Source organism: Sporobolomyces koalae (genome assembly GCF_050403365.1).
Source record: "Sporobolomyces koalae JCM15063 DNA, S_koalae_JCM15063T_v1_ctg43, whole genome shotgun sequence".
In the NCBI taxonomy this organism is placed as follows: Eukaryota; Fungi; Basidiomycota; class Microbotryomycetes; order Sporidiobolales; family Sporidiobolaceae; genus Sporobolomyces; species Sporobolomyces koalae.
This window is the reverse complement of record NW_027481728.1, coordinates 85,996-106,171: the sequence shown is the minus strand read 5'-3', so window position 1 is coordinate 106,171 and position 20,176 is coordinate 85,996. Positions and strand designations below refer to the sequence as shown.

Here is a 20,176-nt window from a genome sequence, read left to right as displayed (position 1 = left end):
CTCAACATGAGATTGAGCGAGATTGCAGGACAAAGGGAGCCGATCGAGGAAGCGCTGCGGCGGCAATTGAACAAAAGTAATCCGAATCTCCGGCTTTAGAAAACGAATAGGATATTAAGCTATTGACCTTTTCCCCACATCTCGTGTTCACTCTCTCCCTCTCTCCACCCTCCTGACTTTGATACAAACTACGTCCAAGATTGCCGATTTGACCTCGCCTTCCGCCCTCACGCTCTCGAGTCTGCCGTTCGAGCTCCTGCTGCACATTTGTGCGTTCGTCGGACCCGAATCACTCGTGCTTCTCGCCCAAGTGAACCGCTTGTGGAGAACCGTCGCCGAACCCGTGCTGTACTCGCAACCGTGCACGCAGTCGCTCGACCAGCTCGAAGTGCTCGTCGCCACCGTGCACCGCCGCGATGACCTCGGCGCGTACATTCACCGCGTAACCGTGATCGGCCGCGTGTTCAAGAGCAGAGGTTACGGGATCCGGATCCACAGGCTGCTGAAACAGTGTCCGCGACTCGACCGCTTGGAGCTCGTCGGAATCGATGATTTGCGCGCAAAGCACTTTGTCTCGTCCGGTGGGTCGCGGGCTCTCCTTTCCCGCTCGTTCACTATGAAACTGACTCGAGGCCGTTGTGATTCAGGTCTCAAACACCTCTCGATGCTCAATTGCTCGTTCCGCCCCAACTCGCTTGTGCAGCCTCCAACCCTGTCGACGTTTGTCTCGTCGCTGACACACCTGACCGTCTCGAACCTCGGCTTGCCTGCGCCCTCGACGCACCTGTCGACGCTTCTATCCCTCGCGCAACCGACGCTCAAGTACCTTGCCGTGTCGTCTATCCGGGACGTCGAGTTTGACGAATTCCAAAAATGCGTGCGGTCCCTCCGCGTCGAAACGCTCGTGCTAGGGTTCCTGACGGACGCCCAGATCGACGCACTCACACGACCTCTGTCGACGACGCCGAGCACGAGACCGGCCTTGTCGGAACTGACGACGATCAAACGGTTGACGTTCACGTTGCCGCTGCCGACGCGCAACCTCGTGTTGGCGATCCCTCCAACGGTCGAGAAACTCTCGATCCGACCTCCGTACTCTCGCGCACGCTTGTCGTCCTCGGGATCGACGACGAATGGCACGTCGACTGGCGCGAGTACGTTCCTCGGACATTCGAAACGGGCGTTGTTGTCGGTCCTGAACCCGGTACCAACTCCTGCCCAATCGGGCACGGCGACTCCACTCGTCGCCGAACGGCGTAGGCTCACTGGACGCAAGAGTGTACCGCTCGAACTGTTGGAAGAGGAAGAAACGATCTTGCAGAACCTCGAAGTCGCATTGGGACCGCATCCACCTCGACACCTCGCATTCGAAGGGATCGTCGTCGAGACGGCTGCGATCGGGCCAGGACACGCAGTCTTGGCGCAGGATGCGTTGAGGGAGATTCGATGGGAGTGCACCGGACTCCGAGGCGGACGTGAGAGGGTGCGGGATCTGATGAGCGTTCGCGAACGCTATCGAACTCAACAGTGCCACATGTAGCCATGATAGCCCTTCAATTGTTTTATTTTCTGTATCGAGTGAATTCCGAGGCACGTGTCGTCTGGAAAAGGAATAGGGGCCCAAGATGAAACGGAGCTTCTTCCCTCCTGTCGCGATTTTTCAAAGTGACGATGAGTGGAGCTACTCAGCTGGTCAAGGTACGTCGTCCGTTGTCTCTTTTCCTCTCTTGCGTGCAGGCAACATGTCTACGCGAGACAGGGAACGCGTGTTCAACGTGTGATCGCTCAATTACCATCTCTTTTACCAGAGTACACCTCTAGTTTGTCATGGGTACGACGTTTCCCAGGTCTAGATTATTATCTACCGTGACTGAGCTCGCTTGTATACCTAGACACACGCGGCCAGTTCCGTCGATTCACTTTTCCCCACTTCAACCTCGCTCAACCACGACGCCCTCTGATCCGACCTACTACTTGATCTCGGCTTGCAAAGACGGAAAACCCATACTTCGAGACTGGTGCGTTCCTTTCTCTATTGATTCACTTCCCAAGACGATCGCTGATTTCGGCAGAGGGCTATCACCAGGGTTGGAGATTGGCAAGGCACGTTCACGGATGACAAGGTCGGACACAAAGGTGCCGTGTGGGATGCGAGGTTGAGTCGAGACGCGACCCTCGCCGTGACGGCTTCAGCAGATTTCTCGGCGTCAGTGAACCCACTCCCCGCGTCTCTCTGATTTCCGTCTCATGCCCTTTGTTTCTGATCTGTTCAGAAAATTGTGGGATGCATCGAGTGGCAATTGTCTCTTGACGCTGCCACACTCGCACATTGTCAGAACTTGCGATCTTGCTCCTTCAAGTTCAGGTTCCGACAACTTGTCGACGACAAAAGTCTTGACCGCAGGGCATGAGAAACTTGTCAGGCTGTGGAACCTCGAGCAGTACAATCAAACTTTGTCACCACCATCGACATTCGAAGGACAAGAGGTCGGGCCCGAATGCGTGCTCGAGTTGCGAGATCAAGACAAGAAGACAAGTCACGATGGAACCGTGAAAAAGGTTGTATTTGGACGAGACGAGACAACCTGCGTCTCGATGGGAGAAGACAAGCTCGTCAAGCAAGTATTTCAAGTGTCTCGTACACTGGTCATGCCTGCACAACCTGACTGATCTCGCTCGACTCAGATGGTGGGATCTGCGGTCGCTCGAAAAGACTCATGAATGGTCTCCACCCAACAACGAATCGATCACGTCGATGGAGAAATCTCACGATTCTTCCCTTCTCGCATTGACTCATGGACAATCCGTGACGTTCCTGCATCTCGAGACGTACATATCTCTCTCAGTCGAGCTTACTTTCTCCATTTTCGAAGGCTCAGTCGCTCGTATTTGAACAGGCACGAAGTTTTGTTTTCACACACTCTGCCGTATTCTCCCTCTTCCGCTTCTCTCCATCCTCTCGTTCGAGACAAGTTTGTTACGGGGTCTCTCGACGACGAATGGGTGCGAGTTCATTCAGTCGAAACTGGACACGAACTCGAAGTTGGCAAAGGTCATCATGGACCGATTCATCAAGTCTCGTTCAGTCCCGATGGCGAATTGTACGCCTCGGGATCGGAAGACGGTAAATTCTCCCCCAGGCGCTCTTTCTCCACTTTCCGATTCTTTCCTTGTTGCTGAATAACGATTCGCATCGTCACAGGCACGGTTAGGTTGTGGCAGACTGTTCCGAAGAACTATGGTCTGTGGAGGATCAACGACGGGACCACCGAGCTCCAGTAAAAAAGCGTGTATCCGGCTTGCCTTTGCATGCAATTATCGTTGTGTCGCTCGGACCTGGACCCATCCTCACTCTTGTGATACGCATGACTTGTACAACGTTAGTGTCAATGACTGGGCTTTGGTTGCTGGCTCCAGTGATTGACATGAACCGAACTGCCCGAGCTCTTCAAGTACTCGGAAGAAGCTCGACTTCCCGGACTCGATAGCTCATGTGGGATGGTGCCGGTTCCATGCTACATTCGACTTTCGACATCTGTTTCAACGTAGTTGCTGCACGAGGTTTGGTCAATGTGCCGTATTCAAAGGAGGAGAAGAAGACCGGGATTATCGTTCAGATCATCAAAGGCGATTCTCTCGTCTAAGACTCAGCTCACTTCCGTGGCGGATTTATCCCTTCTGGATCTAAAGAGCCGATGAGGAGCCAGTAGAGCAACGGTCGGTCGACGCTGAAGGGAGGCATCCGCCGCGGAAGTGAGCTCAGGTCCAGATGGAAAAATCGTGTTCGACGATCTGGCCCAGAACTCCGATTTTCTTCTCCTCCTCTGAACACAGTACATTGACCAAATTTCGTGCAGCAACCACGTTGAAACAGATGTCGAAAGTCGAATGTAGCATGGAACCGGCACCACCCCACATGAGCTATCGAGTCTGGGAAATCGAGCAGTTTCCAAACATTTGAAGAGCTCGGAAAGTTTGGTTTCGCGTATTCTTCGGTCTCCGGCTCGACTGGTTGAACAGTGACTGCATTCGCTTAATCACCCAAGGCCGTCAGCACAACCAATCGGTAACGACTCGTGCAGCTCACTTGATAGACGCATGGCGCAAAGTCGGTATTGTCGATACGTTTCGCATCCCTCTTAGATGACAGTTCTTGCTGTGGATCGCCGTAGAAGGGTACAACGTGAGAGATCGGAGTATGGGAACTGATTGTCTATCGGATAGTCCTCACCTGCCACGATCTGACACACACTTCCCCGTATTACACGGTGCAGGATACGATCGAAGCTGCTTTGAAATTACTCAAAGACAGCAAAAGGGCTCAACACCTGTGCGAATGTGTTGTTGTCCCCGGGTGACTGTCGTGATTGTAACATCGTGCGTAATCGATGTAAGAGCAACGCTCAAACTTTGCGCATATGCCGTTCCTCGGCCACCGCGCGTACCTTTCCCGTTGGATTATACGCGGTGGGCGAAGATGGGCAGATGCTGCAAAGTTCGAGCGTTTCTCTGTTATCGATTGCGCATGATGTTATGACCAAGACAAAACAAGGGGAGGCAACAACAAATTTGCATCGCTGCTGAGCTCTTCTCCTGTTTTTGAGTACGCACAGTGCAGCCTAGATCGCATCCTTCACAATGATATAGGGCAGCGGGGTTCAGATGCAGTTAATCGACCGTCTCACCTCGCGGCCGGTGCTCGGAAAGGGCGCCCCGGCGATAACTTGAAGGGCGAGGGGAAACTGCGTTGTAGCAGCAAAGCAAATCTCTTGTTGAGCTTGTTGAGCTCATAGTGGAAGCGATACATGGGTGTCAAGTAATATGCGCAATGAAGAGTAGGCGACAGAAGGTGAATCGAGGAGATGACGCCTTGTGGGTTCGCCACTCGCGCGCCAGTCAAAACAAGGTTTGCGCTCGTCCCGTCTACGGTTCTCGCTCGTCATCGATCCTGCTCCCTCCCCAGATGTCATACTGACGTCATACGAGCTACTCGAAGCATGTCCGAGCGGACCAAGCTTGGTAGATCATCGACATGTTCTGCTGACTTCTGCGCAAAAACAGGACGCTCTGCTGAGCAGGATGAAGATTTTAGCCATCTCGAGCCCTTCTTGCTGGATGTAGTGATGACAAGAGCGGATGTGTCTGTCGTAGGACGCAGCACGCGAGTGAGAGAACGCTGTAAGCGATGTGAGTCATTTGGAGGGGAATCTAGTCTATACATTGCGATTATTGCGCTGGTCGGGAATGATAACAATCTAGTTGTGCAGAGAGGTGGTTGAAGCGAAAGAGAGGACAGTTCCAGAACGAGGAACTATCTCTGAACGCTGTTTGAACGACTAGCCAACTCTTCGAGAATTTTGTTGTCTTCCTGGTTCGACCTGCCCCTCGACTTGCCTCCCGCCTGCGAGAGCATGAACGCAATATCTATGTAGCCGAAAAAGCGAGTCAATGTGTGGATGAGAAGGGGAAATCAGGAAGGGGAGTGAAACCAGTAAACTGACCTAGAGATTGCTCAAAGTTCAACCTTGGGTCACAGTGACTCTCGAACCTCAACCCGAGACTCTCTTCTTCGAGCCTCATGCTACCTCCCAAGCACTCGGTGACACTCAAGCCGTCCTCGGTGATGTCGCCTGTCAACTCGAGGTGAACTCCTCCCAATCTCGAGCCCAATTGCTGGTGGATCTTGAGCGACGACAAGAGCTCGGACACGAGGGAAGACATGTGTCGAGTTTTGTGGAATGGTGGCAACGACGATGTTTGAGTGTTGCCGTGCATAGGATCCGAAATCCAGACAACTGTAGACAACGGAAACCAATCGGTCAGTTGGAGCCCTTAGCCAATAAGGGGAAACTATATCTTTACCAGGATGACCTGATTGCTGTACCGCCTGGATATGCCCAGGTAGCAAGTCCTCGACGAGACTCGCCCCGTACCTCGCAATCAGAGTGATCCTGCCTTCCTCTCTGGTCGGGTTGACAATCTCCAACAGCTCGATCAATTCCTCCGCCTTCATTGAAGGTCCAACTTTGATTCCGATCGGGTTCCTCAATCCTCTGAAGAATTCGACATGAGCTCCGGTGAGGGCACGGGTGCGGTCTCCGATCCACAAGAAGTGCCTGCAATGCAACGAGTAAGTGCCCCGTTTGCTCGATGCCACAGTCGAAATCAATTTGAGCAGGAAGACCCGAGACGTACGCCGAGGTGCAGTAGTACCCGGTTTGAGGAGAGTCAGGACTCGTCCTTGCGAACGCTGGCACGACGCATTTGCGGGTGAGAGCGCTCTCATACTCGAGCATCAAGCCCTGTGTGTCCCAGCAAGACATAGAAACATCAGTTGATGCCATCCTGCGGAAGAGTGCTATTCTTCTTACCTCGTGACTCATGAAGATCTCTGCTGATTCCAATGCGCCCATGGCCTTGTTGTTTGATCTGCCTCCGACGACGCTCATAAATTCCAATGCCTGACTCAACTGTCCGACGATCGCTTCGTAGCTCTTCAACAATTCGGGATCGCGCACATGTTCGAGCGGTAACGACCACGGCACGTTCTCGCCCGAGTTGTGCGGCAGCGATGCGAAACCAGAAGCCAATAGCGACCGTACGTGATTGACTGTCGATGCCGAGTGAAAGTACGACTGAAGGAGTCGTTCTGGGTCTGGCAATCGATCGTCGGGAGAAATTCCATTGACATTGTCGCCTCTGCAGAAGGAGAATCCTATCAGAACGACGCTCTTGCTCTTGGGCGAGAGAAAGGCCATATTTGCGTACCGGAACGAGTTGATCTCTTTGCCCTCGACGATCTCGGTCTGTTTCGAGCGAGGTTTTGCGTACTGACCTCCCATCCTCGCTAGCCTGACCACCGGTACTTTGAGACCCCCTACTCAAGATTAAGATGTTGATATCGTCAGATCTTATCCTCCTAGTTCGTACGAGCGGACCCAGAGCATAAATTCTCACAGATTAGAATGAGCGACATGGACAGAAGCAAAGACAAGCGATGTTCGATTTTCTCCGAAGTCGCATAGTCGAACAGTTCTGTAAAATGAAAACAGAATCACGAATGAGCACTAGAATTTCGAGCAAAGGAGGGAGTAGGGTTTCGGCAGAGGAAAAGCACGAACCTGCACAGTCGCCCCCTTGCAACAAGAACGCCTCGCCCTTGGCGACTTTGGCAAGCTCCTGTTTCAGTTTCTCGATCTAAACAGAACATAAAAAATGCCAGGAAGACGGAGAAAGGAGAGGATTCAGAGAGGGCGGAGTTAGCGCGGACAGAACCGAATGACGGGGGACAGAGCCAGAGGTCACTCACTTCAACCGCACTGACGATCGGAGGCAATCGTTCAAGCTTGTCAACGACTTGATTCAGTTCGAGCTTCTTGCGGTACACGACTGGATCCGGATCCGATTCGGCGTCATGGCGACGAGTCGGAGTTGGGTACTCGACCGCTTGTCCGATCGGTTTCTGCCTCCAGCTCGACGGAGTCCATTCGGATGCAGACATGCGTGCAGGTGGTCGTCCGGCTTGGAGAGAGGATAGCAAAAGATCAGGAGACCGAAAGCAGCACCAAATTTCCGCGTGGGGTTTTAACTTTTGAAATTGAAAATGTACATAGTCTGGGGAAATCGATTCGAACGGCATGCCGCTTACAATCATGTTCTAAGTCAGAGGAGCGGTCCCGACACATCTCCGGACCTGTTGCATCGTCTCTTCGGCGACGATTCGAGCTCGTTCTGCCCCTCTGCGTTCCATCTCGTGTACCCATCCGTGTTCGAGTCGAATCCGTTCGTACTCGGACCGGAACCCGCTCAACCCTTCACTGACGACCTCGGTCAACTCTTCCTTGAATTCTCGAATCCCTTTCCCAGCTGTTCCTCCTGGGAACCTTTTGACAATCTCGTCGATCGGTTCGTGCGAGTAGCCCGAATGGATCTGCAACAGGTTTGAGATGCCGGGACGTTCGACCGGGTCCCAACTGACTCCTTCAATCGAGTCGGTCACGGCGCTCTTGAGCTTGGAACGGATGGTCGAGGGGGAATCGGTCAGGAACATGACCGAGTTGGGATGCGGAGACGATTTCGACATTTTCGACAATGGGTTTCGTAGCGATTGGATCCTAGGATAGTCGGCTGTTGCCGACAATCGCGCGCGAGAGAGTGTTGAACATCAGTCTCGGGGTTGTCACCAGCGAATGGTAGGATTGTTGCTTTTAGATTTTTCGGGGGAGATAAACCCTTACTGAGCATGACCTGAGGCAATTCAAACACCCCTTTCTGGTTCTTTTTGCGTTGTTTCTTCTTTCGATGTACGTCTGTCTGAACGGACGTATCGGGGTAGAGTCGATTGAACGATTCGGCCAAATCTCGACACAGCTCCAAATGCTGAGTCTGGTCGTTTCCGACTGGTACATGCGTTGTCCTAGCGCGATTAAGACGTCAGTACGAGTCTGGGTGATAGCGAGAGGTCTGCAATTCCTACTTGTAGAGCAAGATGTCGGCAGTCTGCAAGACGGGATACGCCAAGAGACCGAGCTGCAACAAACTGTCGTCGACTTCGTCTTCGCTGTTGGCGTTCCTCAGTGTCGCGAGTTTGCTCTGTTGCGCACGCAAGGACGCAGGAGTGAACGTTCAGCGATACTTTACTTGAACGGGGGAAGAGAAGAAGAGGAAAGAGACTGACTTTCCACGATGTCATCCTCAAGAGTCTCCCGACGGGAGTGATGCAGTTGAGGTACCAACTGAGTTCAGAGTGTTGTGGAACCATATCTTGGTGGAACAGAGTCACGTCGACTCCCGGTTGCTCTCCCAACCCGAGCGCGAGCAAGACGGCAAACATGTCGGTGCGTTCTTGCAACAGCTTTTTCGGGTCCTTGAAATCGGTCCAGACAATCATCAATATTTTGTCGTACATGACCGAAGAATAGGAGTAGGAGGATCACTGACTTGAGGCACAGTGAGGGCGTGGAGGCCGACGACTGAGAAGAACAAGCGATCTCGAGGCTCGTCGTGAGGTTTGTTCAGTTGTTCCTGTACGAGGGATTGCCATTTCGACAAGGCTCCCAAGTGGTTCCCAATCTGGTCGTCGCGAACGAGTCAGTCAGAGACCGCAGGTGAATGAGAGGTGAGAAAGGAGCAGACATGAGGAACTCCTGTCGGCTGAATCCCAGAGAAGACGACGCGAGACCGCTTTGCGAGGGCACTACCGAGTGAAGCCATGTCTGCTGGTTGACCACCCGTACGAGCAGACAGAAAAGCGAGCGAGTGAGAGCAGTGCGAGTCGTTCGCATCTTTCGCTCAACATCGTCTCGGCAGATGAGCTTCTGGAAACCGGGCACGGTCGCACCGGGTTCGTCGATCGACCGTGACGATGCAGCTGCAGGTGGCGCCATCACTGGCAGGGTCACGTCCCATCTGGCCGTGTCGGAGCGCCGCAACCGGTTGCCGATCTCGAAACAGCGTTCGTACTCTCGCTCTAGCGGTAGTTGGGACATCTAGGTTGACAGTCGAAGTAACAGGCGACAACATCCTCTACGCATTGGAACAACATGCCGTGATCGTACTGCAGTCTCCGACGGGCACGGGCAAGTCGACCCAGCTGCCCCAGTTCCTCTACGAAGCAGGCTGGGCCAAGCACGGCAAAATGATTGGCATCACGCAGCCGAGGAGGGTTGCAGCTATCAGTGTTGCGCAACGGGTTGCCGAAGAACTCGGTGCTGTCCTCGGTGACGAGGTCTGGCGCTCGTTTCGCTGTTCTCTCCATGGCTAGCAACGTAAAGCTGACCAAGCGCCATCTGATAGGTTGGCTACAATGTCAGGTTCGAATCGTTGCAGTCTGAAAACACAAAAATCTTGTATCAGACCGATGGCATGCTGTTTCGCGAAATCCTGCTTGATCCGCTCCTCTCCAGGCGAGTGACAATTTCGTGCTCTGCTTGACTTCGAAAGGACTCGTGCTGATGTCTTTGTTATATGTGCAGATATTCTGTCATCATGGTCGACGAAGCCCACGAACGATCATCCTACACGGATTTGCTCCTCGGCGTGCTAAAAAAGTACGCGCCCTGCTCTTGCTCCTCCGCCGGAGTATGACTCTCCTCGCTGACTCCTGAACTTCTTATCTCCAGAATTCGCAAAGTCCGACCTGAATTGAGGATCATCATCTCTTCCGCAACGATCGAGGCGCAAAGCTTTGTCGACTACTTCAACAACTCTCACTCGCTTCCGTCATCCGAAGACAACGCGCGCAAGAGACGGTCGAGATTCGACAAGAAGGAAAAACTGGAACCAAAACCCGTTCAAGACGCCACGATGATGAGGTTGGAAGGGAAAGCGTTTCCGGTCGAGATTTGTTACCTCAACGAACCCACAAACGACATTGTGCTCAAAGCGGTCGAGACCGTTTTCGACGTGCATCTGAAGGTGAATTGCTTAATTTATCCTCAGTTCTTTTTTATTACGCAGAAGCTGACTCGCCGGAGCACCAGCATCCGCAAGGAGACATCCTCGTGTTTATGACTGGGCGAGAAGAGATTGACCGATGTTTGCAGCTCATTTCGGATTATCTCCATCAGTACGCTCCACACTGCTTCCGTCGCTGGACTGTTCCTGACCCGTACCTCGTCGACCTCAGATTACCTCAAGGGTCACCGCCACTTGCAGCAATGGCTTTACATTCGGGACTGTCGACTGAGCTGCAGATGAAAGCGTTTGAGCCGGCACCGCGAGGGGTCCGGAAATGCGTCGTCTCGACTAACGTCGCCGAAGCGAGTATCACGATCGAGGGGATCAAGTACGTGATCGACTCGGGTCTCGTCAAGGTTAGTTTCGACTATATTTTGTTGCACGAGCGCCTTTCCGCAGTCGCTGATGGACATGCGTTTCTACCCGCTCGACTCGACAGCTCAAATCGTTCAATCCTGCTACGGGTATGGACGCGCTCGTAACGACAGCCTGTTCTGACGCGTCTCTAGCACAACGAACCGGTCGAGCTGGTCGAACCTCTCCCGGAAAATGTTTCCGACTGTTCCCTCACTCGGCCCTCGCTCGGTTACTCCCGACCACTCCGCCCGAGATTACCCGTTCCGACATCTCGTTGCTCTTGTTGCAACTGAAAAGTCTCGGGATCGACAACGTATTGAGGTTCGATTGGTTGACCGCACCTTCCAGTGTCATGCTCGAACGAGGGCTCGAATTCCTGTGCTGTTTGGGAGCGCTGGATCCTGAAACGGGTCAACTGACGGATGGGCTGGGCAAGATGATGAGCGAGGTCCCGATCGATCCCATGATGAGTAAAATCGTATGCTTTCTCTCTCTTTGCTTTTTCTCGCATTGGGAGGAAGCTAATCTGCTATACCTTCACCCATGTAGCTGCTCGACTCTCACAGGTACGGCTGCTCGGACGAAATCTTGACGATCGCAGCAATGACTTCTGTCCAAGCGAGTCTGACTCTCCTCACGTCGTCCACCTCCCGTGATTACACATGATATTTCGCCTAGCTAACCGAACACGATTTCTTCTGCAGAATGTGTTTGTGCTCGAAGATGGAAACGAGGGAGGCATCAGGGGAGAGTTGGAACGGAGAAAATTCACGGTCGAGGAAGGTGACCATCTGACACTCCTGAACGCTTACAACGCTTTTGTCAAACGTGAGTTTCGCAATACACTCGTTTTGATGTCTCTGTTTGGATACTAACGGAGTAAGGAGTGCTTGTGTGTTATTCCAGACGGGCGCAAATCGTCAAAGTGGTGTCACACGGTCAGTCAACTCTCGCAGGGCACTCGAAAGTCTGCCGAGATGAACACCTACTGATGTCGTCTGTTGTTCTCTTCTAGCACCGATTGAACTTTCGAGCGCTGTCGAGAGCGCTCTCGATTCGAACTCAACTCTCAAAGTACCTCAAGAGGTTCTCGATCCCATTGATCTCGTGTGGACAAGATTTCGAGAAGGTCCTCAGGTGCCTCTGTTCGGGCTATTTCCGGAACGCGGCGAGGTGGAACCCGAATGGAGATGGGACGTTTCTCTCGATCAAAGAGAACGCGGTCAGTCTCGACTGTTCCGCTTCGTTTCGTTCTCTGTTTCGATTTCGCTCATACATTCGATTCGTGGGACAACAGGTATTGCATGTGCATCCGAGTTCCATCATGTTTACGAGGAGTCCGAAAACGAAATACGTCGTGTTTCACGAAGTGGTCGAAACGACGAAACGGTTCATGCGCGAGATTACATGTATCGAACTCGATTGGTTGGTACAAGAAGCTGGACACTATTACAGTTTCAAGCAGTGATGACAAGATAGAAAAAAACCCTTCGATAGGTTGTTGTTGTAGTGTTTCCGATCGTGAATGCCGTTTCTCTCGTTGTTTTCTCGGTCAGGACGAAATTCTGCACAGACACAGTATGCATACACGACAAGGCCAAATTTTGCGCGAGCCTGCAAGATTTCCGCGAGCCCAAACCCGGACAGAAAAAAATAAAAAAAGTAAAAGGATTCGATCTCGTTCATGGGCACGGCTGTTGGCCAGGCACGAGACATGCTTCGGAACAGGTAGTAGCGGCATGGCAGTCATGAGCGAATTGAGAGAATAGGAAGCGTGTTGGCGTGTCGAGAACGAAGACAGCAGCAGAGTCTCGGTTGCTCCTCATCTTGCTACTCGTCCAGCACTTTCACCACTGTGAGCTCTCGCCCCACACCGTGCACAAGCGTTGCGTCTTTGCGCCGCGCGACTCGCTTGGAGACCCACGAATCGGGAACGGGCGTGACGAGCCGCGACCAGGAAACGGAAATTTGATCGACGCGGAACCGTTCGACGTGGAGCTCTCGCACCCTGGATCCAAGCCCTGCCGATTCATACAACTGCAGATATCACATGGAGCACGAGTTTCCGGAATGGCTCGCTGACGATTGCCGACTTGTGCCGCTCTGACAGAATCTCACAATGGAGCAAACCTACATCATGATCAAGTGAGTCCTCTTTCGAATCCCGTTATGTGAATGCAGGTCGGGGGAACTGACGAATCTTTGCTGCCTTGTGCGTCAGGCCCGACGGTGTCCAGCGTGGTCCGTTGTTGCCCCGGATCGGCTCCTCCAATTTATTGCACAGACTCGACTGACTTGGGGGTACGTGGTATGTGTGTCGGAACAGGACTCGTTGGTGAAATCATCTCCCGCTTCGAGAAGCGCGGATACAAGCTCGCCGCCCTCAAGATGACCAAGCCCACCACCGAGCACCTCGAGAAGCACTACGCTGACCTCTCGAGCAAGGGCTTCTTCAAGGGCCTCATCTCGTACATGGCTTCGGGACCCGTCGTCGCCATGGTCTGGGAGGGCAAGGACGCCGTCAAGACCGGCCGTGTCATCCTCGGCGCGACCAACCCCCTCGCTTCGGCCCCGGGAACCAGTATGTCGTTTCTTCCCCCTTGTCCTCGTTCATCTTACACGGGTGCTCCCTCATCCACGAGTGCTCGAGATTTCATGCACAAACACCCGTGGCTGACCCTTTTTGCTTTTCCTTTTTTCCCCCTCCAGTCCGTGGTGACTACGCCATCGATGTCGGACGCAACGTCTGCCACGGATCCGACGCCGTCGAGTCGTAAGTCTCGAAACTGTTTGCCCTCTCCTCTCGAATGCGGGCATGCTCACCTCCGATAATTTCGTGCGATTACAGCGCTCAAAAGGAGATTGCTCTCTGGTTCCCCGAGGGCGTCCTCCAGCACACTCTCGCGAGCGAAAAGTGGGTATATGAGGGTTCGGCTTGATCGACGTGACACTGGGTCGTGCGATAAAAGCGGTACAGAGCGTGTTACGAAGCTAGGTTGTCTCGTCTAGTGAAACGAGAGAACTATGACTACAGAGAAGCGCACATACCGAGGTTGTCTCGTGCGAGCGAAATGGAGAGAACAACCTATGTACGATAGATCACCGGTTGGAGCCGGCAGTCGTGCGAGGAGATCCAAGCACAGTTTGAAAGTGTCTAATCAGGATTCGCGCGCACTACTTGTCCTCGGCTTCTTTGATTGCTTTGATTGTCTCGTCCTTCTTGGCTTGCTTCTTCTTCTCCGCCGCTTCTTCCTTCTTCTTCTGTTCAACCGACACCTCGAGATTCAGCTACAAACAAAGTGGCGATAAAAGTTTGACGTTCCGATGACTTACCTCTTCTTCTTCTTCTCGCTTCTTCTCGCGCTCCTTCTCCTCGTTGATGAACTGGACGTACGCGCCTCCATCCTCGGGCTTCTGCGCCGTCATGTCTCCGAGGTGAACCTTGCCCTCGGCACTATTCCGCGTATTCAAACCCACCCGTACGCAGCTCGTCAGCGTTCCGAAGTAAGGCGGAGGTCAAGAGGAGAAAAGAACAAGGACTGACTCGGGCACTCCACCTTCTCCAGGTCGCTTGGTCTCCTTGATCTTTTGAAGTTGAGATTCAGTTTTGGACAGGGTCGGGTTGACCGAGTAGTACCCTTGCGCAGCGAGCGTGACTAGGATCGATCCTCCAACAACTGAAGTGAGCCAGAATCGATACTGCAAGCGAGAGGATGTCAAATCGGAGGGTTCAAGGGAAGAGAAAGAGCAAGAGACTCGAGCTCACAGTCGAGTACCATCTCGGTGCCCAGCCTTTCGAGGTGGTCTGTTGATCGGCGTACCACACTCCAAAGAACGCAGCCCACTGTCCTACGAGCGCGAGTTGACTCGGTGCGAGCAACAAGGTTGACCATCCCGCGAGCAAAGGTGCGATTCCGAGGATGTAACGCCGGTTGCCCTTTTCACCTCCATATTTTGCCCACTACGCGCCGTCACACGAGTACGAGAGCCACACACAATCAGTGTCAGCGAAAACGGTCCTTGTAATGATAGGGTGGAGAGCAAAGTGAGGAAATTACCTCGAATCCCCAGTGGATCGCGCCCAGGAAGGACAAGATGATCGTGCCGTATTGAACCTGGAGCAAGTTGGTGTGTTCGAGGAGTGCCAACGCAGTCTCGGTATCGAATTGAGCGCCAGCTGGCAAGTGCAATCGAGACGAGATCATCAGGATGACGTCGGCGTGCGGGGGAGGGGGAGATCAAGGGAAACGTTTCTCACGCAGTCCCTCGTCAGCGAGGTGGGCTTGACGAGCAAAGTGAATCGAAGCTGCAGCAGTACCGGCGTACGGCAAGAGCCCTGCAGCTCCCCACGTGATGGCGGGTCGAGGAACTTGCGCGACGATCGTATCTTTCAACGTCGACTGGATCGTTGCAATCGAGACGAATCAGGACAGGTGCTGTCACTGCTAGAAGAGCTAGAGTTACTGACAATCTCTTCCCCGAGTCCTCCTGCTCCAAGGGCTTGCTTGGGTGCGGTTTGGCTCGTGACATCGTTCGCGCCCGCAATCGCTTCCGCAACCGCCTGTCCGACTCCCTGCACTTCCTCCTTGGCCGACTTGCCCATATCGGTAAAAGTTGCATTTGCAGGCTGGTTCGCAACTTTCGATGCTTCGAATGCAGGGAATGTAGCCCGCAGCAAAGTCGACTTGGTCGATGAGAATGGGCGGCTCATTTGGGAGCGCAACAATGCCGAAGGGCGCAGAGTACGAGCGAGCATGACTGAAGCTTTGATTCGAGAGAGCAGGTTTGCGAGAGAGAGAGAGAAAAGGAGAGCAGTATCAGGCAAAGTGAGAATGCCGAGCAATTATTCCGCGTTACGTCAATACGGCGCTTCGAAGGGTTTGATCAAAATCCAGGTGTATTTCTGGGAGAACCCATCAAGTGAGAAAGAAGAAAGTATATTGGTGTGTTGCAATCGAAGAAGTAAACAGACAAGCGAGGAGAAGAAAGGAGAGTGCGAAAAAAGGGGGAGGAAGCACGCAGATAGACGCCGTTCCGTAAACATTTTGAGTAGTTCAGAGGATAACGGTTCTAAGCCCGGGTGGTGTGGTCCCACTTGGCGCGCTCCGAGTTCTCCTGCTCGACCTCCGAGACGTAAGGCTTGAAGTAGCGAACGTCCTGCGAGGGGGGAGCAATGCAGCGTGCGGCCAATACGAATCGCGTTCAGATCAAGAGATGCACGGGGCGTATAGTGCAAGATGTAATGGACGTCGAGACGGCGAGGATTGGTTCAAGTCGAGACAGCAGGCGTTGAGCGAGAGCGAAAGATGAGAAAGCGGAAACACAAGCAAATCAGGGTCAGTCTCTCGACAATCCCTCAACATTGCGGCAACGGAGTTGGTCACTGACCTCGGAAGCCTTGACCTGTTGGTCCTTGGGGAGCTCCTGGTGCATGATGGCGCACTGGGAAGCGACCCTCAATCGGTAGACACGGTCGTACGCCTCACGCTCGGGGAGACGGCCGAGAGCCTGATAGGAAATGGTTGCAGACAGTAGTGTCAGTCATGAAAACAGCGACCTCTTGTAGACAAGCGCGTGGGAGCGAGAATGGATGCGCGACGGCGGCTGATCTGGCCCCGGTCGGAACTCTCCGGCACCGCTGCCGAGAGCTTGAGAGGCATGCGAGGGAGCCTCGACACTGTACAGATTCTTCCGCGGCTGGCAGGATTGCCTTCGAGATGCCGGGATGGGGCCAGTGGACAAAGTGGATTTGCCATCCGATCGCAACTATCCGCTTGCTGATGCTGCCCTTCTCGGGCGAGATCTGAAAGGCACTTGGCTCACCTTTTGCACGACGTCGTTCTCCTCGATGAGGATGTCGTCGTACTTGAGTCCGTGTTGCCTGTATCCGGCGAGTTGGGCGTACTTGTCCGCCAACGGCTTCAAGAACCCGTACAGTCCCCGCGAGTTCTTGACGGCCGAGGCGAGCGAAGGTCCAAGAGCAGACATGGTGATCGGGATTCTCGGGGGAAGAGGGCGCGAGAGGAGATGCGGCAAGCGAGGTCGAGGTGTCTCAAACTATTGCGCGCCCTGCCTGCCAATCGCAACGAGCCGGATGAATATCTCTCTCCCGCGGACTCTCGCGCACCAAGCGAGAGCCAGTCGGTAAGCACTTTCGAGACGATCTCGCTGTGAATGGCGCGTGGGCGAAAAGGTCGGTAAAACCCAGTTATTGCGAGGTACAAGCTACACGCATGAAGCACTTGCAAGCTATCTATTCCATTCAGCGATTACGCGGATCCGGTTCATCAGGACCTGAACTAAAATCCGGCGTTGAACTCGACCGCTCGCCCCTGAGCCTTCTCCTTCTCCTTCTCCTGTCTCTCAATCTCGTGGCATAGTCGCGCATCCCGTCCTCCTCTTGATCGTCGTAGCCAGGGTCTTCCTCGGTCAACTGTCTGCGTCGTTTCTTGTGTGCTGGTTCTTCGGAACCGCTGTCCATGTCGTTCGAGACCCGTGCGATCTCGAGCCAACGCAATCCAGCTTCTCGGGTCATGAGCACTTTCTTCGCCCACACCTTGTTCCACACCCCGATTCGATCAACCGGCAACCCTTCGAGCAGTTCGAGACGCATCGCGGCGGTCGTGTGCGCTGCGTAAAATTGACCTGGGGTCACCGACATGTACGCGTGTGCGAGCACCTTTGCAAGGGGGACCAGATCCGGAATGGGGTCGATCGAAGCATGTGCCGTCGAAGTGTCGACATGAGGGGAAGATGTTGCAGGATCGCTCAAGATTCGGAGGAGTCGAGTCCAATCGTGCAAGCTCTTTGGATCGGACCTTGCAATGATGGGTACAGTCGAGAGCAGCGAATCGTCTCGGTGCCTTCGAGACCGAGCCCCTGACCGTTCAGCCTGATCGTTCTCGTCGCCGTCATCGTCGTCATCGGATTCGAAGAGACTGTGGTCGCGCGCTACTCTCCAACCTGGGACTCCATTCGTTCTTGATGTCGTCGAAGGCTCTTCGCTCTTGAGCACCGGTACGATCTTGGATTGAAGCTGCAAAGAGCGCTCAAAGGGGGAAGGCTCGAATGGGGGTGCGAGCGCTCGTTCTGCTGATCCTGGCACAATAGTCCCATTCGCAGATCCTCCGCCTGCTCCTCCAGTGGTCATTGGGGTCAAGCGAGACGCTGGACTCGCGGTTCCTGCTGTGTTCCCAAAGTAGCCACCGACAGGAGGCGCTCCCGGTGCAGCAGGTCGAGACCGCGGTGATGCTTTTGCGCCCGTCGTCGCCGCAGTGCTCGCAGCCGGCTCGTACTGTTCGGATCCATCCCGATCGCCGTGGACTCCCGACGCTATCCGCGTGGTGGCAGCGTTTGGTTTCGATCGAGGCGCGACTGGAGTAGGAACCGTCGATGGTGGTTGTGAGTGCGACTGACTCGACGACGGCGATGCGGCGTAATACGGCTGGCCGGCAATCGTGGGTGCGGGAATAATCTCCGGAACGGCGCCGGCCGGATGTCGACAGCGGTAGACTGATCGCTGCTTGATATCAACAGAACGCCCTAAGAAGGGATTTTTGCGTGTCAAAGTCCAGATATGAACAAGAGACCCCGACCTTTGTGGGAACGCACCTCTGAGGATCCAACCTCCCTCTTTCGCTTTCGTGAGCTTGAGGATGAATGGGCAACCTGATTTGCGGTACGCGCACGTGATGTGCATGTAGGCGGAACTGACTTTGTGAGTGCGGTCGTCCGAAACGACAAGAGTCACTCCGCGGGACCTGAGCGTACATGATTCCCATATGAGTCGTCTTATTCGGTACTCGTCGCCGAACAAAATAACCGAACAATCCACGTACCCTGCGATTGCGAAAGCCAAACTTGCGAACGATTTTGGGTTCGAAAAGACAATGTCTTCGAGTTCTTCGAAGTTCCTTTTCGTGCCGCCAGGTTTCTTGATGGGCAAACTCACGAGCCCCGGGACCGGTGCGCTGGTTGTCCCAGCAAGAGAGTCGACGTTGGTCGTACTGCGTGCAGGGTACAAGCTGTGACTACTTGCTGGACCCGAGACAGAGCTTGCGATCGTCGAGTGCGACACGCCTCCGGCATAGAACGGAGGATCGCCATCCGAGACGCCTCCATCTTCTGAATCGGATGCCATGGGGTGATAGGAGCTTTCGCGTGTGCGTCGTTCTGAAGGGTTTCGCGGATGATGCATAAAGGAGGGACGAGAACAGCGTCAGGGACCCCGGGTCAAAGAAACGGAATTGAGCCTCGACTCGAAGCCACTCGACCGCAACGACAGCACGTCGAACGCAGATCTTTGGTCGACGGTCAGATCACGGACGGCCAGCAACTGACCTCGCATTTGCATACCGGTCGAAGTTCTACCGGCGGAAGCGGAGGCGGACCAATCCATTCTCGACTTGCAGAGTTCTCAGGGCTGCGATCGACGGTTGCGCGACGTACAAAAAGACGTCCGACACTCGCTAGCGCAAACGACGGATGGTCGGAAGTGCGATTGGGACAAAGAGAGCGACAAGAATTTGAGAGTTGCGGAGCGGTACACTCGGGCGATTCAAGTTCGTCACCGCGGGGCGTTGCGAGGGTCTGAACGTCGTCGTTGATCGACGAGGACACGTCGAAAGTCGTCGTTCAAGGTTGCGAAGGTTGTAGTCGCCGCTAAAGACCGCCGCGAGAGATGCGATTCGACGGTCCGCGGGATCCCACCTCGCCCTCTTCCTGATTGTTTCCCGACTAGCTCGACTTTCTGTCGATTGCGACCCTCAAGGAGCTCCTCGAATCCGGATCCTCGAATGCTCGCGCGACTAAAGACCTCTTCCTGGTCCCGCTCTTTGGTTCGATCAATCGTCATGTCTCGACCCGTCGCTTCCGCTGGACCCGTCGAACGGTCTATCCAGACCAAAGTGAGCAAATCTCTCGTCTATCCTATCGTCTCTCAGCGCGCGTCGAGATCTTGGACCAACCTCTTGCTCTCGCTCAACAGTTGCAAGCAGCACTGTCCCCGGTCGTGCTCGAGATCACCAACGATTCGTCAAAACACCGGCATCACGCTCCGATGCGTGCTGTTGGAGGTGGTGACGGCGAATCTCATTTTACTGTCGAGATCGTGAGTGACAAGTTTGAAGGACTCGTAGGTTTTCTCTTCTCTTTGTCATAATCCAGTCCAGGGGAACTGAGATTTTCGAGGCTCCTTGCGAACAGCGTGCGATTCAAAGGCACCGACTCGTGAACGATACCCTCAAGGAAGAATTTGCTGCAGGACTCCACGCGCTCGCGATCAAAGCGAAAAGTCCATTCGAATACGAAGCGGCGGGAGGTGCTCTCCCTTAACGGGACGGGAGAGATGACAGAGGAATAG

The 20,176-nt window shown here is 54.0% G+C and overlaps 8 protein-coding genes across 8 annotated transcripts; 4 read left to right on the top strand and 4 right to left on the bottom strand.

Annotated features, from left to right (window-relative positions):
- Positions 1-6: 6 nt before the first annotated feature.
- Positions 7-3,282, top strand: JCM15063_000814 (WD40 repeat domain-containing protein; the record flags this gene model as incomplete). The annotated part of the gene is made up of 10 exons (XM_076680708.1): positions 7-76; positions 312-581; positions 648-1,483; positions 1,809-1,831; positions 1,893-2,018; positions 2,087-2,206; positions 2,274-2,618; positions 2,686-2,829; positions 2,898-3,124; positions 3,203-3,282. 10 exons carry the CDS (start codon positions 7-9, stop codon positions 3,280-3,282), a joined length of 2,241 nt encoding a protein of 746 aa, XP_076532200.1.
- Positions 3,283-5,311: 2,029 nt separating this feature from the next.
- Positions 5,312-9,213, bottom strand: MSW1 (tryptophan--tRNA ligase MSW1; the record flags this gene model as incomplete). The annotated part of the gene is made up of 16 exons (XM_076680707.1): positions 5,312-5,424; positions 5,502-5,795; positions 5,863-6,116; positions 6,196-6,302; positions 6,372-6,699; positions 6,769-6,877; positions 6,958-7,035; positions 7,122-7,197; positions 7,310-7,521; positions 7,610-7,643; positions 7,694-8,127; positions 8,238-8,416; positions 8,477-8,592; positions 8,678-8,866; positions 8,941-9,072; positions 9,136-9,213. 16 exons carry the CDS (start codon positions 9,211-9,213, stop codon positions 5,312-5,314), a joined length of 2,733 nt encoding a protein of 910 aa, XP_076532199.1.
- Positions 9,214-9,309: 96 nt separating this feature from the next.
- JCM15063_000812 (uncharacterized protein) lies at positions 9,310-12,283 on the top strand (the record flags this gene model as incomplete). The annotated part of the gene is made up of 13 exons (XM_076680706.1): positions 9,310-9,454; positions 9,513-9,727; positions 9,796-9,905; positions 9,975-10,049; positions 10,122-10,416; positions 10,482-10,567; positions 10,628-10,814; positions 10,898-11,293; positions 11,365-11,433; positions 11,520-11,643; positions 11,722-11,753; positions 11,831-12,037; positions 12,113-12,283. 13 exons carry the CDS (start codon positions 9,310-9,312, stop codon positions 12,281-12,283), a joined length of 2,112 nt encoding a protein of 703 aa, XP_076532198.1.
- Positions 12,284-12,934: 651 nt separating this feature from the next.
- Positions 12,935-13,754, top strand: JCM15063_000811 (uncharacterized protein; the record flags this gene model as incomplete). Its single annotated transcript, XM_076680705.1, has 5 exons — positions 12,935-12,960; positions 13,037-13,056; positions 13,142-13,396; positions 13,525-13,588; positions 13,664-13,754. The coding sequence occupies 5 exons, from the start codon at positions 12,935-12,937 to the stop codon at positions 13,752-13,754; spliced, it is 456 nt and encodes a 151-aa protein (XP_076532197.1).
- A 235-nt stretch (positions 13,755-13,989) lies between these two features.
- JCM15063_000810 (DUF3429 domain-containing protein) lies at positions 13,990-15,571 on the bottom strand (the record flags this gene model as incomplete). Its single annotated transcript, XM_076680704.1, has 7 exons — positions 13,990-14,091; positions 14,149-14,269; positions 14,360-14,514; positions 14,582-14,776; positions 14,874-14,992; positions 15,074-15,215; positions 15,284-15,571. The coding sequence occupies 7 exons, from the start codon at positions 15,569-15,571 to the stop codon at positions 13,990-13,992; spliced, it is 1,122 nt and encodes a 373-aa protein (XP_076532196.1).
- A 314-nt stretch (positions 15,572-15,885) lies between these two features.
- QCR7 (ubiquinol--cytochrome-c reductase subunit 7) lies at positions 15,886-16,803 on the bottom strand (the record flags this gene model as incomplete). The annotated part of the gene is made up of 3 exons (XM_076680703.1): positions 15,886-15,972; positions 16,204-16,323; positions 16,639-16,803. The coding sequence occupies 3 exons, from the start codon at positions 16,801-16,803 to the stop codon at positions 15,886-15,888; spliced, it is 372 nt and encodes a 123-aa protein (XP_076532195.1).
- Positions 16,804-17,077: 274 nt separating this feature from the next.
- JCM15063_000808 (uncharacterized protein) lies at positions 17,078-19,012 on the bottom strand (the record flags this gene model as incomplete). Its single annotated transcript, XM_076680702.1, has 3 exons — positions 17,078-18,357; positions 18,427-18,575; positions 18,654-19,012. The coding sequence occupies 3 exons, from the start codon at positions 19,010-19,012 to the stop codon at positions 17,078-17,080; spliced, it is 1,788 nt and encodes a 595-aa protein (XP_076532194.1).
- Positions 19,013-19,667: 655 nt separating this feature from the next.
- On the top strand, positions 19,668-20,148 carry BOL1 (Bol1p; the record flags this gene model as incomplete). Its single annotated transcript, XM_076680701.1, has 3 exons — positions 19,668-19,721; positions 19,802-19,948; positions 20,020-20,148. 3 exons carry the CDS (start codon positions 19,668-19,670, stop codon positions 20,146-20,148), a joined length of 330 nt encoding a protein of 109 aa, XP_076532193.1.
- Between the last annotated feature and the right edge of the window lie 28 nt (positions 20,149-20,176).